We start from the raw sequence: 27159 nt of genomic DNA, 5'->3' as shown, positions 1-27159 counted from the left end.
AATCTAACCCAAGTTATATAAATCAATAACAATGAGATATTAAACGACGAAATAATCGAACAAAGAAAATGGTTAATGAAATTATTGAAAATACGAAATGCTCAAATATACAATGGTAGCCGTGCATCGGTGCGCCACTGTTCAGTCAAATGCAGACAAAGATCTTCTATCAACATTCGCCTTCTATCAACAAAGTATTAAAACTTTTCTCTTTCAGCTGTTGAAACAAGTACCGTATTTTTCGTGTATAACGACCCTCCAACAAACATTATTCAATTTTTATGAAAAAAATGAAATAATTATTTTCCTATTTTCATCAGTTATAACAATGTTACACGTGTTTTAACCTCCAAACTATGATCGAATCAAAAAGTTACTACCCGTGGATAACGACCCCCTTAATCGTTATATACGAAAAAATAATAAAATAATATTGATAAGTAGTTGGTAATTAACTTAAAAATAGATTTATCGATGTTGAATTGCATGCCACCACATTGTGAATATAAAGTGTCTCAAAATCTATTCAGCAATGTGAAATGACTTACTTCAATTTGACTTCAAAATTTAATGTTTTTACTCAGATAAAACTAGACCTAAAGGTTGTGCGTAGTCAACATTTAATTGATGCAACTTGCCCAGTTAAAATACTAGAGATCATAAAAAATAACATTTTTCTAATGAAAGTATCAAGACGGAACATAAATGATACCAACGCGAACTAAGCGTTGCTTTGTTTTTTTGTCAAAGAAGGATTCTTTGTCAAATTTTTCTGGTAGAATAAAAATGTTCATAGGATCGAGTGTAATCACAAATCGACAAAAAAAGAAAAGGGAGCTTTTCGATCAAGCAAGCTTTTTTGTGTAAGTTTTTTTTCGCTATATTGTAATGAAATATGACTTTTAATTGAGGTTTAAATGACAGTATTCAAGCTTTGAAAAGAAAAGACTTCAAATATCCCTCTCTGTTTGTTCAATTACTGTTTGCCAGCGTTGCATATTGTCTTGCAAAGGATAATCTAAAATGGAAAAATTCGATGGATTTGAACAGATTCCAATCATGTGTCATAAAAAGGAACACTAACACGAGGGACGCTGATCCTCTCGAAGGCAAAATTAATGCCTTTCATCTTAATGGAAACCGAAGTCTTCATCCATAGAATCCTAAGTATGACTGGTGAATGCAGAGCCCGTTACCATCAGAGAACGATGCAACAGATTCCGACGTGCGTGCATTCGACTCTCGCTCTACCCTTTTTCAAAACATGATCCATTTCTTTTTTGCTCACCTGTACTGGATTATGTACCGTCCGTACGGTGACGGTAATGGAATTGGACAAGAATTTACAGAACTCATTTTCAGTGAACATGCATGTGAAATCACATCGCAACTCGCAACGACCGACGAACCGGATATGGGTTTTACTTTCAATAGTGGGTTTTCCAACCACCTTACGAAATACTTACTGACTCTACTTTTTTTTATTCTCTCTTCTCTCTGCATGTTTCGCTCCCTTCGGTTTGCGGTATGCTTTGCTGCAGGTTCCAACAATATGTCGAAGCCCGGCTTATGGGGCGGCACCGTGTCCTCGCAAGAGCTCAAGCTGAACATCACGAAGGATATGGACGGCCACGCGTACATATGCCAGAGTACGAACGAGGTATTACAACGGAGCATCAATGTGGCTGTCAATTTGCAAGTCCTATGTACGTATGCTATGGGAGCCCTCAAAAAAAAGGAAAGGAAAGAGCTAAAAAACTAACCGACTAAACCAGATCCAGAGCTGAAGCCTGCGGGCACCGTTTGGCAGGAGAAAACTCAATTGCCGAACATTCAATCACCGGAGCAGAACCCGGTGTAGCCGGTGGCCAAACGAGCGGATGCTAACGCGTAACGGTTTTTACTTGCAGATGAGCCACAGTTTTTGCCTCCTGCGGCAACAAACGTCACCGGTGTGGAGGGCGAGGCTCTGACCGTTGCCCTGGTCGCGACAGGCAATCCAGCAGCCATTGCCTACACCTGGACGAGGGATGGGCTTCCGATAACGCAGTCCGGTAGGTTCCACCTCAATTCGCCGTCCGTCTCGTCCCTGAAGTGTCTTCTGGGAACTCCGCAGCATCGCACTCTGCAGTTCATCTTCATCCGGGTGCCACAATCCGATGCGGCACTCGTGGAACCCCACCCCGGTCCATTAAGATAATCAGTTGGATTAATCCTAAATCTGTTCGGTTTATTTTTCCTACCTCGCATTCCACATTTTTCAACGGCAATTCCTGGAACCATCTGGGCTGGGTCGGCACGAACCGTGGTACGTCGGAACCTCAAATCCCATCCCTTAAAAACCCTACCTCGACACACCAATCGTGCGCACAACAACCGCAGGCGTACCGAGAATCGTCTCCGAGGGACCGATCCTGAACATCACCAAGCTGAAGCGATCCGATGCCGCCGTCTACACGTGCGAAGCCGTCAACTCCCAGGGGTCAGCGATGATTAATATCACCGTGCAGGTCAAGTGTAAGTAACCGCAATAGATAAACTATTTATGGATGAGGGAAGGACCTGGTTGGTTGGTTACTGCTGCTGCTTCGGGTGAGCTTGAAATTGCAGCGTTACGGTTCGGTGCGACGATTTCGTCGCTCGTTGGCCATCAGCCAAATTGCGCCTGAAATGTAGGGAAGAAGTCGAGATATGAAGCAACGGTTTCCCTTTGGGAGGCCTGTTTTTCTTAGTCCTGCATCATGGTGGACGATAAAAAGAAATAAGGCTTTTACAAAATATGGAGTATGTCCTAACGATAACTACCATATCGTTGAAGCGTACCTCTTTTTCATCATGCGCAAACAATTAATAAACATATGTTTTACTTACTGCGCTCCACGCTATGGGTAAACCCAATGATCTACTTTTACTCCGTTTTATTCAAAACAACGCCACATTGGTTTGATAAATTATCAATCGCTGAGTAGCGAATTTTAAATACTAGTTTACTATTTTTTTTGTTGGTATAGTTTTTCATTTGTCCGCATTTTAAACCTTAAAATATGAAAGGCATAAGTATTCATCATGAGTGGACACTTTTTTTTCTAGAAAAATTACTATCCTTCACAACCTTATTTAACAGCAGTTGTTACAGACCATTAACTATTTTAACAGCACCAACAAAACCTTTTAAAGAAAACCGAACTGAACTGAACGCAGAAAAGCTTCTAAATATTAGGTTTATATCAATCCAATAATTCGTGATTCCGAAATTATTTTAATCGATCAAAAGATGGTTTATTGTTGATGCTCAGCATTCGAAATGTGTAAGAAAATAGCGTTGCTTTTATTCAAAATATCAACCAAACATGTTTTGTAATCTCGACATACGACAACAAACATGATAATAGATGACTGTTTTCTCATAAACCTTTGTGCAGAAAAAGGAAAAAATGTTAAACTTATACAATTGCAAAACTAAAACAGAAGTATTACCTTTCTCGAATACTTCAGTATGGCACCAACACGTAGCGTGAATAACAATATAACTAATATTTCCCAAAGATAAGAAAACTTCTTTGTAATGTCTTCAAACGTTTTTTTGTTAAGCTGTATTGTTCAAGAAATGTAAACATTCAAAATTGTGGAATTCGCGTTATCCAGTTACTTGTTTGTACAACGTCTGTTTTCAGGAGAGAAGTAAAGAAACGAAAGCTATACATGTTTAGTAAATAACACGTAGCGCAGCGTTCTTCCTTGTTGTTTTTTATTTTAAAAATTATACACTCAACGTTCTTTTTCATTTTTTTCCATAAAGTCATCTATAAATCAAATGTTTTACTAATTGTACATATGAGCAGATATTGCATATTCAAAACCTCTGCCGCTTCACTTTGCAAAGTTGTTTGATAAACACCCAGGTAGTAACATTCGTGCTTTTGACCTACAAAATCCTTCGCACATACTCATACCGCTCGTTCGCATCCACTCGTACGTTTCAAACGTATAAAGTACAAAGCAAAACGCTGAACTAATTGATAAGCTAGCTAACGCCTTTCATCTCCGACTGTCTCGTGAGATACATACATCACGCCTGGGGAAGAATAACCGAGCGTACAAAAAAACCTCCCAAGGAAAAAGGACATCCAAGAGACTAACTCTCGCATCGCCGCACGCATTCCTCATAAAAAAAAAAAAAAAGCATGGCTTACTTCCAACGGGCTACGCTATACTCAGTAGCACAGCACGGCTGGCGACGCACTTGGCAGCTAGCATAAGTCATAAATTTACCCTACACGTATTCATTCCGTCCGGGTACGCTTTTTATTTGCCTCCTCGCCGAGGTTGCACCGGTTGCAAACGGTTGAGGCTGGGCTTCCGCTCGTACGCCACGTTTCAGACCACTACCTTCGACGGCACTTAAGCAGCCGGTCGGAGCGAAAACTATTCGCCGAACAACGCGACCAAAAATAGTTGAAGCAGTGAGCGCACAGTAACTAATGTAGCGTGCTTCGGATGGTTCTCCTTCGCTGCCTTCTACAGTAAGCTGCTCCGGAACGGCCTGAACGTGGGAATAGCCGCACTGTCGGGGGGCTTTGCAAGACAGGACAACCGCCGGTGTCGACGTTCAGCATAGTTTCGGAATGGGGTGTAACGCCACCGACGTTGCCACTTTGCGCACCGACCAGCGAGCGCCCGCTCGGAAGATATAATGTGTGATTTATTTGATAAAATTAGTGTTTTATATCCGGTCATCAATCACCGGAAGGTGCTGCTATCGGTGCCGCGGTCGGCGCCTCGCACTGTAGCACACACCACCGAAAAGGACTCGCCCCGTGTGCTAAAACTCATGGTAAAACCCCTGGCGCCTTACTCCGAGTGTACCGATGCGATACTGTACCGCTCGTTCGGAAGTGATTTTGGAATAGGGAATGAAGACATCAGGCAACGCAAAGCTCCCTTCCTCCGAGGCGTGGGAACACGTGTGGTTAACACACACGCCAAGAGGAGATTGAAGAGTGCGAGACGGCCCGGGGGTTGGGAGGAAATTTATCCTTTTCCATTTGATTTGAAAGCCCGCTGCGGTGCTTGAGTGGTGCACGAGAATCGGCATTAGATGGAAACTTTTGATGACTGAACTGGTGTGCCGGACCTTTCCCGTCCCTTTCGGATCCCCGATCCCCCGAGGGCTAACTATCCTTCCCCCCTCGGGCCGGGTGAGCCATTAGCATTCGGTGCGCTCGGTCTTTTGGGAGGCCTAACGCTGTCAACTGTTGTCAACTTGACGTTTATGTTAACGGTAATGACCCGTCGGAATCGGCGTAAATGGTGCGTAAATAATGGATTAAAAGTGTTCCTACTCGTCACCGCCATCATTGTGGTTCGTTTTCCGAAGCCGAATCGACCGGACGGTCGCCTGCACGCGTTTCTCTAATAAAACGTAAATAGAACGACGCAGAGGGGGGCAAGGGGGACGTGTGCCTATTCTAAAGCTTCTTCCAACTTCTAACGAACGACACTCCATCACACGTCCTCCCTTCTGCTCACTTGCGGTCTCACCTACAAATCGTAACCGACGCTTGATGGGGTTAATTTTGACACCGCACTACGACAAGCGTCACTTGTTTGATTCGTTGTGATCCTATCAATCATAGTGTTTTTACCGTCGTCATCTTCATTATCGACCGTGTCGGCGATAACAAGGCAGAGAATCCTTCAATTTTTTCGCCCCCCCCTTTCAAGAACCACTTGTCTGCGGTTCGGACAAAAACGTAATCCCATCAAACGCAATTGTGCGCACCCCGAAATGTATCCTAAATTAGTCAAGTTAACGCCTTCGGCTCTACCGTTCGTTTGCCTTGTGGTGGGATAAGGAAATTCTTTTTATAAAAACACACGGCAAGGGACAATGGGTAATCAATCGAAATGATGGGATGTGCACAGTGGATAAAAACGTGTCTGGAAAAGGGTGGAACAAGCAGTCACGTGGAAAGATTTCGTCAAACGACCAAAACATAAAACACGGAAGGTGTTTGCTCGAATGGGGTGGAGTTTTCCTACAAAACAATACAGCCGCACAAAAAAAGGTCCTTTTTCAGATTGCTTTAGATATTCAATGACAATGGCATTTTAAGCTAAACGAGCAATTGCTCATTTCAGTTGCCCTTGTTTTGTTTATCGACAATAAATGTTTGTGTATATGTTGAAATGAAATGAGGATGCATTAGTGTTAGAAGTTACAGATAGTTTCAAACAATTGACTAAACTGTAGTAAACTATTAATTTTATAGAGTTTTATAACACAAATCAGAAAATCACGAAACACTTTATTATTTTAATGAAATTCTCATATTTTTTCGAGACAGTATAAGCATTGATTATTTTGTTATTTATTTTTGTAATTCTGTAAAACTTGTTTTCGACAAATCAGGTCTGAAAATTGAACGTTATGTGACTTTAACAAAAAATGCTCAAAATCATAACAATTAATTGTGGCTAATAAAGTAAGTACGAAGAAAAAAGTTTTAAAAGAAAAAGTTTTTCAGTACTTAACATTTTGAGTGGTGGTAAGAACAATGAAGCTTCGACAGAATGTTTGAAATCAATAACGTTACAAATTTCTTTGTAAGACGTGTATAAAAGTTCAATGTAATGGAGTTTCACATTTGTTTTGTTTGTAGAGCGAAATTTCTGAAGCTTCGAGCATGTTTCTCCGCTTGATTTAAAAATGTAATCAGAAAAGGAAAAAAAGAGTTCAAATATATGCTTTTTTCACTTTAAGCGCTCTTGTGGCCGCATATTTTTTCCTCTATTATTTTATCATTAGTTGTATTGCTAACTCAGGTCAAGTCGTTTTTTAGATTTCATTAAATAATGCATCTACAAAAGTTAATTACATTCAAAAGTAAACAGTTAATAAAGGAGCTGAAGATGATTTCCAAGTAAATACAATTATCTTAATATGTTATAAAAGCCCCTATAAAAAGGGGGGGGGGGGGGGGGGGGGGGGCGCTAGTAGTACACGGTCAATGACAAGACGATTTGGTCCCTGTGCCACGTGTTCGCAGTTGGAATAGAAATTTCACTCGGCTGTTACGGGCGGGGGAGGGGTCATCGAGGGGACCAATAAACCACCGGCTAGTCGGCAGGAGAACAACGAGTGTCTTCATGAGTCTGGCCGGTCCGGTGCGCAGGTACCAGGTTGCAAGGGGGTTGCGCCATCAGCTCGGGGATAACTTAGCCAGCGGGAGTCCAGGGCCGAATTGGCACCCGGCGGGTGGTGTGACATCATTGTACCGGCACACACACACACCCATAGCTATAATAAAACCATATTACCTCCCAACACACAGCTCCGTATGGCGCACAATGAAAACGTCCCGGAACGTTGGAATTTCGGAGAGCCTCCAATGCCCCAAACCACTCGGGACCAGTGTCTCGTAAACAATGAAAGTAATGCGGACCCGACCCTTCCCGCCCGTTGGTGACTTCATTCGGACTAAAGTACAGAAGACGGTCCGGGAAAGCAATCTGGTTGTGGAAGTTGTGCCTAGCTCTTAAGGTGACCTTTCTCTATCCCTTACCCTCGCTGGATCTCGGCAGAGTCTTCCATAAAAGGTCAAAAGTTGTCCATCAAAACGAACTCCACCTCGCCCCTTGCTCGGGAAGGTGTACCGTAAGGGAAGTGTATTTGTCTCGTACGTACCAGAACCATTATCATACCAGGGGGAGGTGGCACATACGACCTTCCAATAAAATAAGATTTTATTGCAACCCATCGCGATCGGTCGGTCGGTGTCGGGGAAGTCAAAACTCAAACGTATTTCAATTATCCGGAAGTTCTCTATTTAACATCCGACGACGATGTTCGACGCTCGAGCAAGCTGGAGCAACTTTTCGACATATTGTGTCGCCCAAGGTTGGGTTTCGGCCTTCGAACTGCTTACGGCCAGTGTGGCACGCGAAAACTTTCGCCCAACGAGCCAACCCGGCTCCTCGCACGTATCCCGGGCAGAGTTTCTTGCAGGAACTGGCCAAAGAAAAATACTTCGTACCTTTCCGTGCCTGCAAAAAAGGGGAAACTTTTCAATCGCTGCCGAGTTCGACGTAATCAGACGATGCACTTCCTGACTGATTGCGATGGTCTTTGCGCGAAACACAGTACATCGTGTCAGCTGGGTGTCGGATGCACCGTATAGTGCGATATCCGAACCGAAAGAATCAAAGACAAACGACGATGCACAAACGAAGTCCCCTCGATACGTTCGCTTAAGGGGTTTTTTTTTCTTGCTACACCAAAAAGACTTCACCTTACAAGTGCCCTAGAGGAGCCACAGTTGATCCTGTGCACATTGGCTTCCTCTTTTTCTTCGGGCGAACTTGTTCCGTTTCACGTTTCTCCGCCAACGAAGTGATCAATTTTATAAAAGTTTCACATTTCAGCGGAAAGTTTGTTCACCGGAAATGAAACAAGAACGTGGCGATCCACCACTCGGAAAGTTCTCTTCTATGCTCTTTCAGTGTGCGAAACGATGCTTAGTGTAGTTTTCTGAACGATTGATTAATTTTAATACGATTTGTAAAACGATCGAACAATGTTGTACCAAGTACATCTTAAGAAGATGCGAGTTAGCTGACTTTTGAAAAGAATTATATCGGCGCTATGTTTTCAAGACGGTGCAAGTACTTTTAAAGTATTTGCAGAGTAGAAAATTCATTAATTGCCCTTCAATTAACGACATAGCTTATAGTCTATTGAATTTTCCTATAGTCAGATAACTTTTTTACAGAATTCCGAAAATTTGTCATAAACAATTCATAAACAATTACACAACAAAACCATCATATGCCACATAATTTATTGATTCTTTTGTTTACAATAGGTCTAAGTTGAACATGTCTTTTTATCAGGGAAGTAGACATTATGTTTCTTTCAAAAGGAGAAAAACTCTGCTCTGCAGCTTTCACGGAGTTTTATCGAACTACATTACATCGAAGCCATGCTCAACTCGGTGCCAAAACTTTATGTCTTATCTTTATCTGTCATCCACAGATGCTGCGACGATAAAATCCGCCTCCGAGAACGTTATCGTAAACCCTGGCGAGGATGCAGTACTAAACTGCACCGTCGACGGTAAGTAAATGTGGGAATGCCCTGCCCGTTGGAGTTGCTTCCGTTTGCCATTTTTTGCTGCGTCAGTAACGCCTTACTACTAGTGATGAGCGGGTCGACCCGAACCTATCGGGTCGGAGCGATCCGTAACCGACCCGGAGCGCTCCGAGTCGTACTCTCGATTCCAACGACTCCGGGTCGACCCGTGGGTGCAACGAGTTCGGGTCGACCCGTAGGTGCAACGACTCCGGGTCGACCGGTAGGTGCAGCTGCCCATATGCGAGTTCGACCCGTTGGTTCGGGTCGACCCGTAGGTGCAACGAGTTCGGGTCGACCCGTAGGTGCAACGACTCCGGGTCGACCGGTAGGTGCAGCTGCCCATATGCGAGTTCGACCCGTTGGTTCGGGTCGACCCGTAGGTGCAACGAGTTCGGGTCGACCCGTAGGTGCAACGACTCCGGGTCGACCGGTAGGTGCAGCTGCCCATATGCGAGTTCGACCCGTTGGTTCGGGTCGACCCGAACTCGTTGCACCTACGGGTCGGAATCGATTCTTCTAGGGACGGACTCGATTCCGGGTCGATCCGTGAAAAGAATCGTAAGACTCATCACTACTTACTACGGTTGGTTTGCCGGGTGGTAACAGTACGATGAAATATAACTGCACACAATTGCTTACTCGATGTACACAGGATGCGCTGCTAATCAATCAATTCATAAAATTGCTTTGTTTGCTCATTGTGTTCTTTAGATGCTCTGCTCGTCAGTTAATCAAAATTCAAGAAAACATCCAAAAGATGTATTCCAACAAAATACACACGGTTTTCTGCTTGATAAGTTTACAGCGACAGAGTGACAGTGACAAATTTTCACAATAAATTTAAGAAAATCATACCTCATGTTTTGATTACAATATTAGGATAAATCTGGATAATTTTTTTTTATGTGGCACGACATCCCCTAGTGGCCAAGGCCTCTCTCCGAAGAGAGTTTGTGTGACCAAAACACGGTATATTCTAGATCGGTGGTCAGCCGTTCGTAGTACCGGATCATTAGGTACCAAAAAATGTAACTAGACAGAAAAAAACGTGACGATGTCGAAACAGAAGAGCAATCGTTCAGCCACTTTCATTTTATTTCACGCCGAGCCAAGTGTAAAGGTAAAATTATCATAAAGATCCATAGCTGGATCATGGAGTAAGCCAATCAAGTAGCTGTTTGGGGCCCGAGTTGTCAAAAGCCTTAAAAGTACTTTTTGCAATTAGTTTTTAAAATTTCAATGTGGAAATTATTTTGCAAACAGTGGCTTGTCACATCAAACGCGTAAGCAGTTTGTGAATTTATTATAGAAACAAAGTAAATAAAGGGATTAGTTTAAAAATTTGATTGAAGCAGAGGAACATTGTTAGAATAGTGTGAGGATAATGGATTTATATGAATTAACGCATATATAAATTGTGTCCTGCTTATTTCAAAACCAAAACTATTGCAGAAAATTGTACTTTTTCTTGTTCATACATTTCAAAAGATCTTTTTAAGTTTTAAAGTAACTGGAAATTTGTTTAGTTAATAGGTAAAAAATGAAATTTATTAATCATGTTGCATGAAATAAGCCATATGTAAAAACAAACATTTAAATGGTAAACAATCGTATATAAATCTTAAATTAATTGCAATGAAATGAAATTTTGTTAAATTTTCAATGAAAATAATAGTGATGTTTATTTTTGATTCAATATTTATACACAAGGTATATAAATGGATAGACCAATCGTACAGCGTCCCTTTAACTTCAAAAAGAGTTGTTAAACCTGACAGTAAAGTTGTTTTAAAAGTTCTAAAGCCCATCAAGGCATCTTTAAACATCTGTACCGAGTTGGTAAACACCGACATAGTATTTTTGAACTTTATCAGTAAGTTATCAGATTGAAAATCGGTTGGTTTTCTTTTTATTTATGCTGCGTAAGAAACCACCACCGGCCTTGGATTTGACGATTTTCAAATGAAGTTTAAGTTTTCGACATTGAAGGTCTCGTTTGACACGTTTAGGATGCTCTCGATATAAAAAACTTTCACATTCTCTCTCACATTCCTACACATTTATCGATCTTTTAATATCCTTTATGTTTCAAAATTCGGTGTGCGATAAAAAGAAGAAACCTCTTAAGATAACATTGTCACGTTTATTAATTTTTGATAATTTTTTAGATACCTTACACAATCTCAGTATTATTAAGCAAGCACAAGAAATAATTTTATAAAAGTTATCTTAAAAATTCGACACAAATCCTGTATATTCCTTTTGTCTATTTTGGCAAGTTTGAAATTTTGAACCTTATTTTTAAACCTTAAAGCTGGCGTATTTTGGAACCTAACTCTCATCCTGTTCACAATCTAATGGACTTGCATCTAACATCATTTGAAGTGCTGTCTGCCAACAGGAACGAAAAAGTTCATTTCTGTTGCGCTGTTTTAGATTGCTGGCCACTTTCCTCCATCTCTCACTCTCCGAACCTGGTTTTCGTCACTTGGTTGATGAACCCTGCGTTTTTCTTCTTCGTGGCCCTTTCTATGGCCAAAGAAACCCACCCGGTACGGTGAGGCCAATATGGCAGCCATATTGAGAAGAACAATTCAACGAAATGGATCGCGTGCACGAAATGGTGGAATCAGCATTTCCCTTTTTTTCAATGTTCCATACAGTGCACTGTGTATGGGTGTGTTATCTATCGGTTCAGATGCAGACTCGACTTCGCACTCTTTGGAGTCGTGTATGGCGTTCGCAACACCGCATCGTTTTGCTCTGGGCTGCATGATTTGGTGAAGTGCACAGTTTGTTTTTTGTTTTTTGTTCCCATCTGCCATGCCATTGGCACTCACACTCACAGGGCCATTTGCATTCCTACCGATAGCCGGCGCCTGTTTTCGTTTCATTCGGAATGGCGACGCCCGCGAAGATATGACATGGTTTGCTAACCCTTGCTAACGTTTGCGCTGGGTCAGTAAGGTTTTTTTTTCCAACCTGGGATGTGGACTGATGGCAAACTCAAACATACATTCAGAACAGACAGAAGTGGGCAGTCGAGCAAAAAAAAAAAAAATCATAGAGTGATGGTGGAAGCTTCCGTCGGTAGCGCTGGACTCTTGCGTGGAATGCGTAGTAACGTTCGCGGACGGTACATAGGACCGGCCTATTTTTAACTGCCCATCCTGGCGCCAAAAGATATGCATGCAAGATCTGAAATTGCCCCCACGAATAACTCAAATTCTAGCCTCGGAAGAAGTAAAAACAAACCCCAAGCCAATCGAGGATAAAAAAAAAGCCCTTCAGCCAGCGAACAATACAGTTCCTAACGCAAATGGAATGCACAAACACTCGTGGTCGTGGCGGGATTAAATGTCCCCAACATGGTGGTCCCGGCATGACCACGGTTAACATAACCTTAAACCAAAAAAGCAGGTAGCCTTGCAAACCGCCACTAACTACAAACATCCAAACCACACGCCGAACCTGAGCGTTCGTCGCTCTTATCGGTCACCTTACCGGTGTTGTGTAAGTGCAGCGGATCTAAGATGTGTTTTTCCACCCGTTTCTCTTTTTTTTGTGTACACCCCACAGGAAAACCATTAACGCCGGAACACGTACGCTGGGAACGCGCTGGCTACGACCTGAAGGCGAAAACGTCAACAGCCTACGCCAACGGGACCAGCCAGCTAGTGCTGAGGGACGCCCAGCGGGAGGATGTGGGCCATTTCCGGTGCATCGCCGATAATCGTGTCGCGGGTCCGGCCAGCCGCGATGTCCTTTTGATTGTCAAATGTAGGTATCTGCACGAAAGTGCCAGCGGGGTTTATATGTAGTGCTATTCTTGCCCGGTTCCATCCGGACTGATAGGTCTACGGAATGGAGATGGGAGACTCTGACAAAATATTCCACTAACTTGGAAATGTTCCAACACTTAGTGTGCCTCAAATTTATTTAACTATAATTTGTTTTGTTTAGTTACTACAAAGTCATCCGGGATCTTCTTGTCACTGTTTTGCAGTAAATTTGAGACTTGTTATGTCTGTTTCTGTAATATATTTTAAAAACATATTAAAAATATTCAATTTATTTATCAATGTTATAGAAACCAGTTAAAAGTGAGAAATTGTTTGATTTCTTATACCCTTAAATAAATGGAGAGCATAACTTCAGCAAGTATGTTTGAATGGTAGTGCTCTTTCTTGAAGGACAAACAGTTTGCAATTCAACAATTTTGTTGATCTCTCCAGACAATTAAGACTTCTTGATAGATTTCAATTTAAGCTATTAGTTTAATTGCAAGTTCTGAAACTGAAATTTAACAAGTAACTTATAAGATAGGCACTTGATTTTTCCCAGTTTCAAAAAAGTACGATGTATGATAGTGGTTTTACATATAATTTTTTAAATTAGTCTAAACTAAACTAAAGCAACTATCGTTGCGTAGAGCCATGCAATAAGTTCAAAGAATTGACTTAAGCTTGTTTTGTTAAATATCTCCGATTAGTTTCTACTGTGTAACAACTACATATAACAACAATAACAAAATTGGTTAACAACCTTTTGAAAGTAGATCTCCACTTGATCTTTTTAGAAGATCTTTTCAAAATTTATTTCTAGTTTTACGGTACGCGGTATTAAAAACAAAACTTAAGTTTTTACCCCTAAGTTCAACGGTAAGATGTTAATGAATAGTTTGCACGATCAGATGTTAAAGAAGTACATCTATGACTTGTTGTTCTTGATAGATCATTTCCCATTTAACCAAGCAAGTTCGCAAGTCGAGGAACTGATAAAGCTTAGAGTAATTGCACCTTGTCTGCAGATCAGGTTGGACTTGTGGTTTTTGCGTGTTTTCTAGAGCTTCTCACTACTTGCTTAATTTTGACGTAATTTTTTCGTTAAGTTTTATGACGAATATCGAAAAAGAGGTAAAAGTTCCATTTGCCAGATTACACTTACCATGAGTAGAAACCGTAATCAATGTCCTACAAGATTTAAAAAAGAAAGATAAAGGTGCAGGATCAGGTCGAGTACTCAACATTACACAGGCCTTACACGCATGTGGATCGTCAGAAAATGCCACAATCTTCTTTTCCAACCCTATTCCCCTAAGGCATCAAGCCTTTTAAAACGCACTACTTACAATAGAGTTCATAACAGATCTATATTTAATGTATTTTTTAGTACAGTATGCAGTCAATTGGATTGGTAAAGTTTTTTGTGTTGCAAGAAAAGTAGCGGAATCGACAGATTAAATCTGTTGTTTTCGATTCTTTGAACTTATCAAACGAAACTAAGGGTTTTTAGATCGTCGAACGTCAACATCCTCATGTAGCATCGGACTAAATTTTCCTCTTTTCCACTCGCTCCGTGCTCGATTGGACAAAAATTCCACCAATCGAAATACGCAGTTGCACCCGAGATCGACAAATCGCCGGCGATGTTGCGCGCGGCGGCCGGAACCGGCGAACGAGCCCGACTTCCGTGTCGCGCCCAGGCCGCCCCGGCGCCCACCTTCCGCTGGATCCGCTCCGGCCAGGAGCTGCACGCGAACGAAACCTCCAAGTACTACGTCATCCAGAGCCAGCCGGACGCGCTTACGCACGAGTCCGTCCTGCTGATCGAGCGCATCGCGACGTCCGACTACGGCGAGTACGAGTGTCGGGCGGAAAATGAGCTCGGTGTCGGCAGCGGCGTCGGTCGGCTGGACGTCAAATCCGCCCCGGAACCGCCGGTCGCACTGACGGTGCTAAACGTCACGCACGACAGCGTCACGCTCGGCTGGGCGCCCGGCTTCGACGGTGGACACCGGGCGAGCTACCGCGTCCGGTACCGGGAGGCGGCCAGCGAGCGCTACCGGTACGAGGACAGCCCGCCGAACGCACACCAGCTCACGCTGACCGGGCTGCGCAGCAACACGCACTACCTGTTCTCGGTGATGGCCGCCAACGTGCTCGGGGCGAGCAACTACCTGCCCGATCTAACCCGCGCCCAAACCAAAGGTAATGCCCTTCGCTTTCATTTAATGGAAACTCAGTTTCAGCCCTAGGAGAGAGTACAACAACGGAAGCATGCAAATGGTCGTCTGACCTGTCCCAATTGTGAGCGATGGAAAATCAACACTCACCCTGCAAACAAACACACACACACACACACAAACACAAACGGGCTCTGACAAAAAATCTAGGACATCATCACAAAACGAAAGTAGAAGAGAAAACGAAGGAAACACAACCGACCGTCTTCCCGAAGCTCGCACAAATTACAACGGTTTTTAATTAAAACTGAAATTAATCCAAGTCGTTGCCGACCGCCACCCCGCAATCGTCCACTCCGTGGTTGGCTGAAGGCTGAAGATTTCCTTTTTTCCCTCCCTTCCCACCGACCGGGACGTACGTCCCTGCGAGACAATACAAATCCGTTTACCGCGGATGACGGTTTACTCACTCACTATCCTGCGATAAGAAAAAAACAAACTGTGAACCTTTGCGGAGTTCATTTCCACCGTCGTTCGTTCCCGCACGCGCCTGCCCTCTGTCTTAATTCCTTTCCTTCCATCAAGCACTCACCCATACACACGCACCAGCGAAACGTGGCCTAAATTGTGTCCTTAAATATATCCTTCGAGCAGACCCGCCCGCATATCCGGGCAAACCGCCGCTGGAGTTTTCGTCCTTCCTGGCGTCCTCGTCACCGATCGGCGCTTCCGGTTTGCTGCTGCTCGGGTTCGGCGTCGCAGCTGGCATCTGCCTGGTGCTGCTCAACATCCTGCTGCTCGTCTTCTGCCTGCACCGGCGCCTCGGCAGCAGCCCGAGCGGCAGTCCGCGGGTCGGAACGCTGCGGGCCTGCGCCGGCCGCAAGCATCATGGCGGCGGTAACGGTTAGTGGCTCCCGAGAGCACGCTCCCCGAACCGACTTACAGCTCGTTTCCGGTTTTCCCGTTGATCAGGGCGGCACGATTTTCTTTTCGACGCTTTCGTGGGCTCCGATGCGGTCGGGTGCGCGGGGGGGAGGGAGGGGGGGGGCCGTTTTCGCGTAGAGTGTCTTGGTTAGTCCATCGTCCATCGTCCCGTTGCGCCAGTTCATCGTCCATCGGATCGTCGTTAAAATCCAATCCGCCCTCCGTTTCCCGCTCCCTCTCTTCGGTTGGATGGATTTGTTGTTAATTATTTTTTAATATCTCGCCGCTTTCTTGGGTTTAGCTTTCACTTATCCTTTCCGACAGGACCGGGATGGAACAACAGCACAACGCTACAACCTGTTGTTTGTGAAGCTGTGCGTCATAGACCGATAGGAAGTGTTTTCTCAAATGCGATTTTTGATTTTTTTCAAAATTTACCTTTCACAAAGCTTACCGGCGTTTCGTTATATTTAAAATGCTTTTCAACCTTCAACAATTCATTGATTTTATTCGAATGGGAAGCCTCAAATTATATTTTAAATAACGACTACAAAAAGTATTTATAACACGGATATAACATAAACAATTTTTTTTTCGTTTATAGAAAAGATAAGAAGCGATTTTTGCATTAAATTAGCACGAACTGTTTTTCATCTTTATGTCACAATATTCAGATAAAATTGACTAAACTCGAAAAGGCTATTCCAATAGGTATCTACAATCGATCAGGAGCAATCGATTGGCCACCGTCATTTTATGATGCGCCGGAAAACATGTAAAAAAGATCAGTATACAAGGTTTAACTACGTGAGTGTACTCATAAACTTTGAACAAAAACATTTTAAACCTTATAAAGCCACCGTTAAACCTACAAGGGCATCCAGAAACCTCGATGCCAAACGATAACGAAACTCGGATGGTGTGTTTTTGAACTTCATTATCGAATTGTATTTAGGAAACCGATATGTCTTGATTTTTATTGGCACATATTATGTATAAAAAGTTTAAAGATAACGAATCGAAATTATCGATTCGGTTCCGAATGTCCTGTTGGGTGTCACTGTACCGCTATTGTGGATATCAACTTGTTTTCAAAGTTACTAGACGGCGGATTGCTTTTCGTCTTGCCCTTTTTATAAAAACCTTTGTGAAATGTTCATTCTTATATACTTTATGTTTCAACCCTCGGTGGTGGCCAACGGATTGCTCGTTTAATTCGATATCGTTACGAATCCGAAGATTAATCCGTTAAGCAATCACTGGGTATTTTTCACTGATACCTAAAATAATGATCGTTCTATTTATCTAAATATTTGTACCCAAACGTGAGGAAAAATTTGTTCAAATTTACAGCAAAAACTCGTCACGCACCCAATATATTCCAATATACCTTTGAAAAAAAAACCTCGCAAGAAGAGAACTGGACCATTAAACAGAACCTGTCGTTTGCTAATGCGAGTTTCACCAATGTTGTACCTGTTTGGACATAAAATCTTGTCCAGATAAAGCATTGACAAAGCATTTTCCACCATCGTGCATTCCATGATGGTCGCTTTTCACTTGTACTGACAACTTTTGACGAAACATTCCGTGAACCAAACAGCCACAACAAACACATATAACTTCCATCGTGTTCCGCCGACGCTCAGAGCTGCTTCTTACGACATTCCTTTTTTTGTGTTTCGCTTCGGGGTTTTCGCTCAGTTTCATTAAACATTCGTTCAGCTTTGTTTAACTTTACCTTCCGTTTGCATTTATTTCTGTTTCGTTTCATTTGCTGACGCGCTCTGCGGCATTCCGGCTCGACGATAAAACACGGCGCGGGCTCTGGCCACTCGAACGCGCGCGCGTGTGGACATCGCACGGACGTCCGGACATTTACGCATCGGAAAACTCAACGCCACCGTCTTGCCCGATGCCGAACGCATTGCAACGTTTGTAAAAACCCGGCCCAAAAAAAACAACACCAATATAACGAACACTACTCTGGCGTAACCGGGAAACCGCACGGAACAAAACGACATGCAAAAAAACAAAACACAACAACAAAAATATATGGAAAAACATATTCCAACTCTCACAGGATCGGAAGCAACGGTACCGCCGGAGCTCAGCGAAAAGGCAGAACTGCCCAGCTTCGTGATATTCTGCATCGCCCTCGCCGGCCTCTGTTTGCTGATCGTGAACGCCGGGCTGGTCGCGTGGTTTATCATGAAAAAGCGGGCAAAAGGTAAACTCACTTTTTCTCGTACCCTTCCTGTGCCGTGCAGCGGCGCAAATGGGCCGGTTTGGGTTCTGCACTCCACCACCAACCAGCTCGACGATAGATCAAACGAATGTTTTCTAACATCGGCTTAAAAACGCTACCAGAAGCGTGTTCGAATCGGTAGCCCATTTTTTTAAATAAAACGCTGTATTCCGGGATGAGTCATATTCCATATGTGAAAAATTCTTCCGATCAGTTCTTAGCTGAACACATGAAGAAATATTATTTCAATGGTTTCGCAATACTTATTAAAAGCTTTTTTAAACCACTTCAGTACTACACATCATTCTAATGATTCGAACAAAAACTGAATAACAAATCCGTTGCTGTTATTAGCAGCAACAATAGCATAATCATTATTTGACGTAAAGTAATTTTCTGACAATTTAAGCCTCTCAACTATTTTTATTTTTATTAATGGCCTGACAAATAGACTTTCTTACATGCCACAGTTGATTTTAGTTCAGTTTCACTTGTTCTCTAAATTATTTTCACACTCAAAATGCGCTTCAAATGATTTAAAGACTTTAAAAACTCTTAACACAGGAAATAATATTTTATTTTCAACACATTCAATAACATTTCACATGAAAACTCGCATTCCTAATATAACGTCAAATCTTCTTAGTTTTATCTAGAATAAAGGAAACATTACATGGTTCTGAAATAAAGCCAAGTTATTCCTATTTGAAGGCCATTGAACAAGTCGATGTGCGGTTCCCATTCTTACGATTTTAAAGGTGGACTTAACCAGAAGTTTGATTTATTTGAGTTGATTCGTTAGCAATCAGCTTTCTGTGGTGTGAAAAAAAACCATACCACAATCTTATTCATTTCACTGTCGTAAAGCTAATTATCTTTAATACAAATCTCGGTTTGAATTAACCTTAGAAAAGGCTAACAGGACTCGTCACCTAACACGCCGTACAAAATGCACTCCAAAGACCAGTTGAGCTCAGCTGCGGTGTAATAATTCATAATGTGTCGATTGCTCCGTCGGCTAATCCCTGCAATCGCACCGCAAATCAGCCATCGGCAGTCGTAGAAACAACCCGGGGGCCCGGATTGATTGCAATGTACAAACATTTCGTCCCGAACCGGAACCAGCGAAACAAAGCCCGGCGACCGCAGGTGTCACCAGTAACATCAATCATGATTATAACTTCTCATCGACGATGTCATCAGCGTGAAACAATACCCAAATCAGCCACCTTCTGTGGGCTAATCTGTGTGCCCAAGGAGTGCAAGATAATCACGTTTATGTGTTGCTTGTTGTTTTATTTTTCTTTCTCTGTGCTTTCCGTTCCTCTCCCTCTCATTGTCTCGCTCGCTCGCAATCGCGGATAAAGCCATCTTTTATAATCCATCATGGGGCTGTAGAAATTTTCCGCACAATCCATAAAATGGCATCGATGAATGGGATTGGTTAGATTGATTTATGATTTGGCGGACAAAAATGAACCAAGGCACTTAACGTCCCGGCCACCCGAAGCGCACTCGGTCAAACCGGGCTGCATAACCGGCCGATCGTTACCGATGATTTGGTAGATGGGAAAATTAACCGGAAACCGGCCCGAGTCGGCCATTCCAGTGGCAGTTATTAATGTTTGCCCTTTTCGCTCCGGTCATAGATGCGTCCAACACCAATGGCAGCAAGACGGCGACGATTGAGATGTACGCACCGAGCTCGTACAATGACACCGTCACCGGTGAAACGCTGTCCAGTGTTTCGGAGAAGAGTGACGCGTACTCGAACGACGGCAGCCAACCGGATTTTATGGTACGTTCTACGTTTATTTTGCATTCTGTGGAGGTTTCAACTATTGACATACTATTCTTTCGTAACCAATCAGCCGGACGAGACGCGGAAAAAGGCTGCATCGACTTATTTGGTTGATGGGGTCGATTTGCCACCGCCGATGTATCAGCAGGATGGATCCATGCCGCGCTACATAACCAACGTAGGCAACGGGGATGGTAAGTTACTTGTTCAAAGATGCGTTGACCAACATTTGGTTGTTGTAATTTTTTTAATTCACGTTTTTCTTTAGAAAGCATAGACATGTTTAGAATTAAAATCTAACACATAAAAAAATGAGTGAAAAAACTGATCTTACTCATACTTTGGATAATCAACAACTCTAGTTAAAATATCTTATGATGTTGTTGATACTTTTTAACAAAATCAGACTCGGTAGGTTTTTTGCCAAAAATTATTCATCTCCAAACTACTTTTAGTTTAAATCTTTGCGCATTCTAAAACAATATCTCTTAGGAACTGGAGTAAAAATGATGCATGAATAAAAAAATCAGGAGCAATAAGATTAGTGACGATTAATTTATGAACTCAAAACCATTTAATTAATGAACGAATCATACTGAAATATCCTTTTACCTGACAAAACAGATTTAACTTTTTTTCACCAGGGTGTGAATCATTTCACGAAATAACATGAAATATTTCACCAAGCATTTCCTTCAGCTAATACACGAACCATACTCTCCCCAGACACACTCCTTTGGTAACGCTGCGTTTTTTGTCCTCGAATTAACGATTCGTTGAGTTTTGAAATAATAAACGGAGAAAAAATAGAACCCCCGGATTGTAATTGGTAACTACTACCGTAGATGTACCATACTTGGCGCAGTTCAGGAAATTGTGCATAAAAAGTTAAATAACAAAATCAATGTTAGGTTAAATCATATCATTTTTTGCACAAAGCTAGCCTAATTACCATAGAATATAAATAAAATAAGTGAGAAAATCTTAACTTAATAGTTGTTCAAGTTTCAGAAACTCTTTTAGTGGCACGTTTTGTTCCTAACTTGGCGCATTGTTTTTGCAATGTTCCTTACTTGGCGCACTTAAAACAAATTGGATCTATTAGAATTGGAAAGCGATAGAAACACTTTTCAAAAACAATTAAAAAATAAATTTGGCTTTTTTGCAGCGGACTTTCGCTTTACAATTTCATTCATCAAAGCCTTCTATGATTCAAAAATATAATCTCTAGCAAATTTGTTACCATTCGTTACAAGCAGTGCAAACAGTCATAGTCTCCACGGTGAATAATTAGGAACACTGTGAGCCAAATTTGGCGCAAAATATTGTGGCTTCAAAATTTGTATAAAACGATTTATTGGAATGACTTACAATTTAACAGTTTCTGATAAAAAATCACTAATAATTGTTTATTTTATACATTCGATAACAAAAAACCAATAACATGTTTTAATGCGGATGTATTGTACAAACATAAACAAATATATGACAGCAAACATTCCAAGTCGAAATGTTTTGGAAATAGTCTAATAACGAAAAAAATGTTAGAAAGAGCGCCATGTTTGGAGCCGTGCCAAGTTTGGTGCTTTTACGGTACAAACACTGTCATCTTATCCGGGGTGCACTACATACAACGGTGAAGATGAAAATATTTTTGGCATTCCAAATCAGTTTTAAAATTTTTATTTGTTTCCACGATTTCATAAAATATAACACTTTCCTTTGAATTTGAACTGAGCGACAGTTTTCTTAATAATACATCAATCATCAAATTTTTTAATTATGATTAACACTTGTAGCACTAAAACATATGATAGTATGAAAAATACGATAGTATGAAAACATGTACGAAATATTCTATTTTATGTACTTCTCCATAATTCATCCTTGTTAGTGCATTGTGCATCCCCCGGTCCACCCAACGACGGTTCGTACTACAACATGAACAGCGAGCGGTACCTTTCTTATCCTCCGATGGTGAGTAACGCCTCTTTCAAAAAACTTTTCAGAGCTTTAGCTGCTAAAAAGCTCTTCTCTAGCGTTCAAATCCCACTTTCAATCGCTTCAAACGATTTCTTTCAAATGCTTTGCAGGACTATCCCGGGGTCGAGCTTGGAACGCCACCACTGCCAATACTTCCATCCATGCCGCACATGGAATCTGCCTCGGAAACGCTACGACGAGTCGCCCGCACAATGGTACCACCACCGGACGTGACGCATCACACCCTGAACCGAAATCACACGCACGGACTTCCCCACGACGGAAGCTTAAACGTTTCGAATCCGTCCAGCAACCTTAATGGCAGCATTTCCCATGCCGCCCAGTCAACACCGAAGCAACCGCAGGGAATTCTGAAGGATCCCAAACGCAGCAACAGCTCGGCCAGCGGCACGAGCCTTTCGTTTGCTCTCCTGCCAACCCAGCACCATCATCCGCACCAGCAGCAGGTTACCTTCCCCATGCAAAGTCCCTCACTCGTGTATCAACAGCAACCACCGCTGGACCAGTACCCTAGCGGATTGAATGGGCTCCTAATCCCGGCACCACACGATGCCCCGAGTTTGGGCAACGGGCTGCTGCTTGGAGCCTATGAACCTCCGTCCAGCTCGAGCCTAGCGTCGTACAACGTGTCTCTTGGGTACACTGACGCTGATGGTCATCTGGTATAGTGCAATCCACACTTGACTGTCCTCGACTGGAAATAGTTATTTGTAAAGCTCCAATGCATAAGCTATGCCCCAGGGAGAATATAATATTCAATATTATATTTCCGACATGCCAATGAAATGTTAATCAAGCAACGCCCTTTTACAGTTTTCTTCTAACGTTAGAATTCGATAGTGTTAAGTCGTTAAATCTTTCTTTAAGTCCCACGATTTTTCGATTGTTTTATTTGATAGCCACAAAAAACTCCAAAGAGTGCAAAGTATCATGTTTAAAAACAAAGGCTCATTTAATTTTGTCAAAACCAGGCTCTTGTTAGGCTACATTTTACAACGATTGAGTAAGATTTATCTTAAGGAATTTACCTCTTACTAATCGCTTTCTGAAAACTATTGAGTGGGAAAGCATTCGTAGAAGTATATGGTTGACTTACTATAATTTCCTAAAGCTTACTTATCCAACAGTGAAAAGTTTATGTTAGTACAATAATTGAGCAAATGGAGTGAAACCCAATTTTGAATCTAATCTCAATTCACATTTGATCAATTTATGGCTGAAGTGAAGCGGCATTGATTGATTCTTCTTATGGAAGGTTGTGAAGCTTCTTTTCAACACAAAGATTGAAGGACGTACTTCACATGGAAAACACATGAGTCAATTAATCAAGATATTGTTAGCAAATTCTCTCTAAATAGAACTGCTCTGTCTTATATCAGCTATCTTTACACGTTCAAAAAAGCGTAGTTCTAGAAACTCCTAGTTTAGAATAGACAACTAGACAATAATTCAAAATCGAATTTATTCGTCAGCCGTTATGTTAGCTTAGTTTTACCAAAACACATGTAATAATGTTTACCTCCCATGGCGTTGGCTCTCATGCAACTTACCTCAGATTCTTCAAAAATGGCCTCGGTTAAGAGATACTCTATAACCTGGCAAGAATAAGAACAAAGCGCGTGCACGCTATTATCAAGTCCAGAGCAAAGCATAGCTAACGCCGAAAGAATATTGTGTACATTAACGAAGGAGCAACAATAAGCGTAATGAAACTGTTGGCCAAAGAGAGTTATAATGGCAGTCGTAGAAGTTAACACGCAAAGCAGAACCAATCAATGAACATTGGATCATTTTATCGAATTTAATAGTAAAGTCATTTGCCAGCTACTCTACAAATCGATGTAAGATAATTTATCAGGAAGATTTGTTTTTGTAATGAATTTGAATACAGTATAGTGGGGGTATAACACTGCCAATTTTTAATAGAAATCTTCTCGGATTCTTTTTTAAGACAGATGTAGTCTTTGCTATTCTTACTTTTCAAATCCTCTTCTGAAAAGCACATAGTATACACGGTGTAAAAGATACTTTTGTCATGGTCTACCATATTTTCATACCTCTACCGTATGATCTCATCCGTGGAAAACAAATCTATTGTATTTTTAAAACAGGTTATAGTGGGCGAGGTTGTTTCGCAGCCTAGCATGTTTTAATCGAACAAACAAATTAAGTATCATTACCAACCTACGCATACAACCTTCTTTTACCATACATGTAAATAAAAACAAATTAGATAGATAATAAACCTTATATGAACATCTTTTCACTATTTCATCATGAAAGAAATACATAATTGCTGTCAAAAAAACTTGAGGATTATCATTGTATTGGTTTTCGTTTGAAGATAAATAAATCAAGATCGTTTTAAAGTGAATGAAAGGGATGAAATATTTGGTTTTCTCAAAACTCAATCAAATAAGCAAAACAAAAATATTGGTCTTCCCATACCGGGAATCGAACCCGGGCCGTCTGGGTGAAAGCCAGATATCCTAGCCACTAGACCATATGGGATGCGATGACTAACAACAAAGTATAAAACATTTTGTCCTAGTTCTTGTCTTCACTGTCCCAGCAAGTTGAGAAAATGTCTCAAAAAATCTCACACTAGTTTCTTGTGTGGGTTTAGGTCTAAAACCGAAAAAAAAATATTTTCCTTAAAGATTTAGGGTTTTAATCGTTAAATGATGGTCTTTCAAAAAATTATCCAAGTAGTTTTGTTCTATCATAATTGTGATCAACAATAATATGGCAACAGTAAGCAAAAATTTAGTTCAATTGTATCGATTAGTGTCACACAAATGAACAAACATTTACAAACACATAACAACATGTTTTGAAGTAAATGCACTCGAAATAAGCTTCACGCAACGAAAATAGAAACAAAACGTGTGAAAAAATAAGGACTTACGTTCGAGTCAGGCTCGGGCAAAACTGTGAAGGGGTTAATGGTTACAATAATCTTGTCCGGTGGAATAAGATTTGTTTGTGTCATCCCTTGCTTCAGTGTCTGCGACAGTTCAATGCTTGCTCTGACCACTTCGATTTTTAGCACCCCATTCTGTCTTCCGTTCTTTCCTTGCAGCACATGTACTTCCCTCCTAGAGGTTTCCCATCCCTTTACTCCTACACCCCATTCATCTTTTGGCTGACTTGCAATATCGAATCTAGCTCCATTCTGACTGTTTTCAATCTGCCTAGGTCTGTGTAGTTAAGTTTTTGTTTTTATTATATCTGTGTTAATCTTAAGCTGTATTTGCGTAGCCCTAGTGGCCAGCAATGTGATGTATAAATAAACAATTCAACAATGTGATGATTACAGATTTCTCTTTCTCTTATCCAACAAAACAAGCCTTTTTTTCTAGTCATATTGTTCAGACGTTTGGGTATAATTGAACGAAGACTATGTTGCTATGTAAAATGTAAGTGATAATAATGATGCAGTTTTTAAAGCCGCATTTGGGGTAACGTATTTTACCAACAAAATGGAGACGCCTGGTGGTTTATGACGCAAAATAAATATGACCATAACATAGGATAAAATACATGGACCATACGCAAGCTTAATAAAAAAAATTAAAGTAAACACTTTCCAAATCATTTTACTTCATGAGAACAGCTTTTACACATTCAAACAATTCAAATTATATTCTCGCTAATAAAATGGAGGCGCCTGGTGTTTCATATCTTAAAAACTCGTACATTATTTACTATCCGTTGGCGGATACATTTTTTTATTTAACACGTTGACTGCCATGCCACACAAAAGTGGGTGACAGCAGCAATTAGTTCCAAAATGTTTTTGACCCATTAATAAATCAATATGCTACATAAAAACTATAGTAATATGAAAAAACAAGTTATTTTGGAAGCTAAGTCTTTGCTTGGCCTTCGAAAACCGTCGGTTTAACAAATGTTTTTAACAAATTTTAATACTACGTTGACTGCCAAGCGTTTTTAGCACTCATTTTTAGTACAATCCTTTTTAATAAAATTTATTTAGAGAAACCAGAAAAGGCGATAGATACCACGTCCACTACCACCAGGTGCAAATCTCTTACATGGTTGTTCAAGAGCATGAAACGAAGGCTTAATAAACTCATACTTCAACTGCTCCGGAAGATGAAAAAATATTATGTGTCACCTAGGAAGGCGAAACGTAAAGACTATATTTAAGAATAAAAATCATAATAAATTTATGGAGACGCCTGGTGTTTTACGATACATTCGTTCTAGCTCATGCTGGTTTGTCAAAAGGGAAAGCCAGTCAAAAGTGTTTCAAAAAGGAGTGTTTAATTCGATAGTTTTTTGTGTTTAACAAAACCTCTCCTTGATTTTTTTGTAGCTTTGATTCACTATTTCAAGCCATATGTTTACCATATCATCTCATCATTCAATTGCAACATCACGTCAATCAGCACATTGCATGAGAAATGAGAAAAAACTGGTGAAGCACAATGTGTTTTCTTTTATTTCAACAAACACGAAGACTAACGAAACTTTTACTGCGGTATAAATCGTTAGCGTACGCTACTCATGCTTGTGTTAAAAATAAATTAGCTTGGCGGCTGAATAAACAGCTGATCGATAGCTTGTTCTAGGAAAGTTGTATGCAGCACTCTGGTAATAAACGTGACAATGTTCACTTCGTTTCCAAGCAACATCCCAACGCACGTTCATCAGACACATAAACATTGCTTCTTAAACTCACACCATCACCAGAACGGCCTTCTCATGTCGGAGATTTCGTTTTTACATTCTCGCGAAGCCGTGATATGCTCGAACCAGGAAGCTCGAAAAAGTATAAAAACAACATTGGTAGCAAATACTCACCCATCGTTACCTAGCAAAACAGACGGGAAAACAAAGAGAAAAAAACAGGCATTTATGCATGTATTGGTGAACTTTTCTAGCCGGTACTCCACTACTCGGCAAGCGACGGAAGCTGTTGCGCATGCTGTCAACCTAACCGCAACCCAGCTGTTTCAGTGCTTGGCTTGGTGCAGGCGGGCATGCTGAGGTGCTACAAGCGTTTGTTATGGTCGAATCCTGCAGTAACGAAACCCAACCAAGCGGCCCGAACGTTA

The 27159-nt window shown here is 41.4% G+C and overlaps 1 protein-coding gene and 1 non-coding gene across 2 annotated transcripts in view; one reads left to right on the top strand and one right to left on the bottom strand.

Moving 5' to 3' along the window:
• The window catches only part of LOC131265102 (nephrin-like), an 84703-nt gene extending 61960 nt beyond the window's left edge, over positions 1–22743 (top strand). Inside the window, exons 12-23 of the mRNA XM_058267367.1 lie at positions 1542–1706; positions 1911–2054; positions 2383–2517; positions 9035–9115; positions 12713–12913; positions 14533–15123; positions 15753–16001; positions 19920–20068; positions 20142–20269; positions 21187–21224; positions 21990–22048; positions 22165–22743. Of these exons, the coding sequence (XP_058123350.1) occupies positions 1542–1706; positions 1911–2054; positions 2383–2517; positions 9035–9115; positions 12713–12913; positions 14533–15123; positions 15753–16001; positions 19920–20068; positions 20142–20269; positions 21187–21224; positions 21990–22048; positions 22165–22743 (2519 nt within the window). The remainder of the gene's footprint in view (positions 1–1541; positions 1707–1910; positions 2055–2382; positions 2518–9034; positions 9116–12712; positions 12914–14532; positions 15124–15752; positions 16002–19919; positions 20069–20141; positions 20270–21186; positions 21225–21989; positions 22049–22164) is intronic.
• Positions 22744–24514: 1771 nt separating this feature from the next.
• Trnae-uuc (transfer RNA glutamic acid (anticodon UUC)) lies at positions 24515–24586 on the bottom strand. Its single transcript has one exon. It is a non-coding gene; the product is annotated as a tRNA-Glu (tRNA).
• Between the last annotated feature and the right edge of the window lie 2573 nt (positions 24587–27159).

Source organism: Anopheles coustani, chromosome 3 (genome assembly GCF_943734705.1).
Source record: "Anopheles coustani chromosome 3, idAnoCousDA_361_x.2, whole genome shotgun sequence".
NCBI lineage: Eukaryota > Metazoa > Arthropoda > Insecta > Diptera > Culicidae > Anopheles > Anopheles coustani.
Note: the sequence above shows the minus strand (reverse complement) of the source record. Positions and strands in the feature narration are given on the sequence as shown.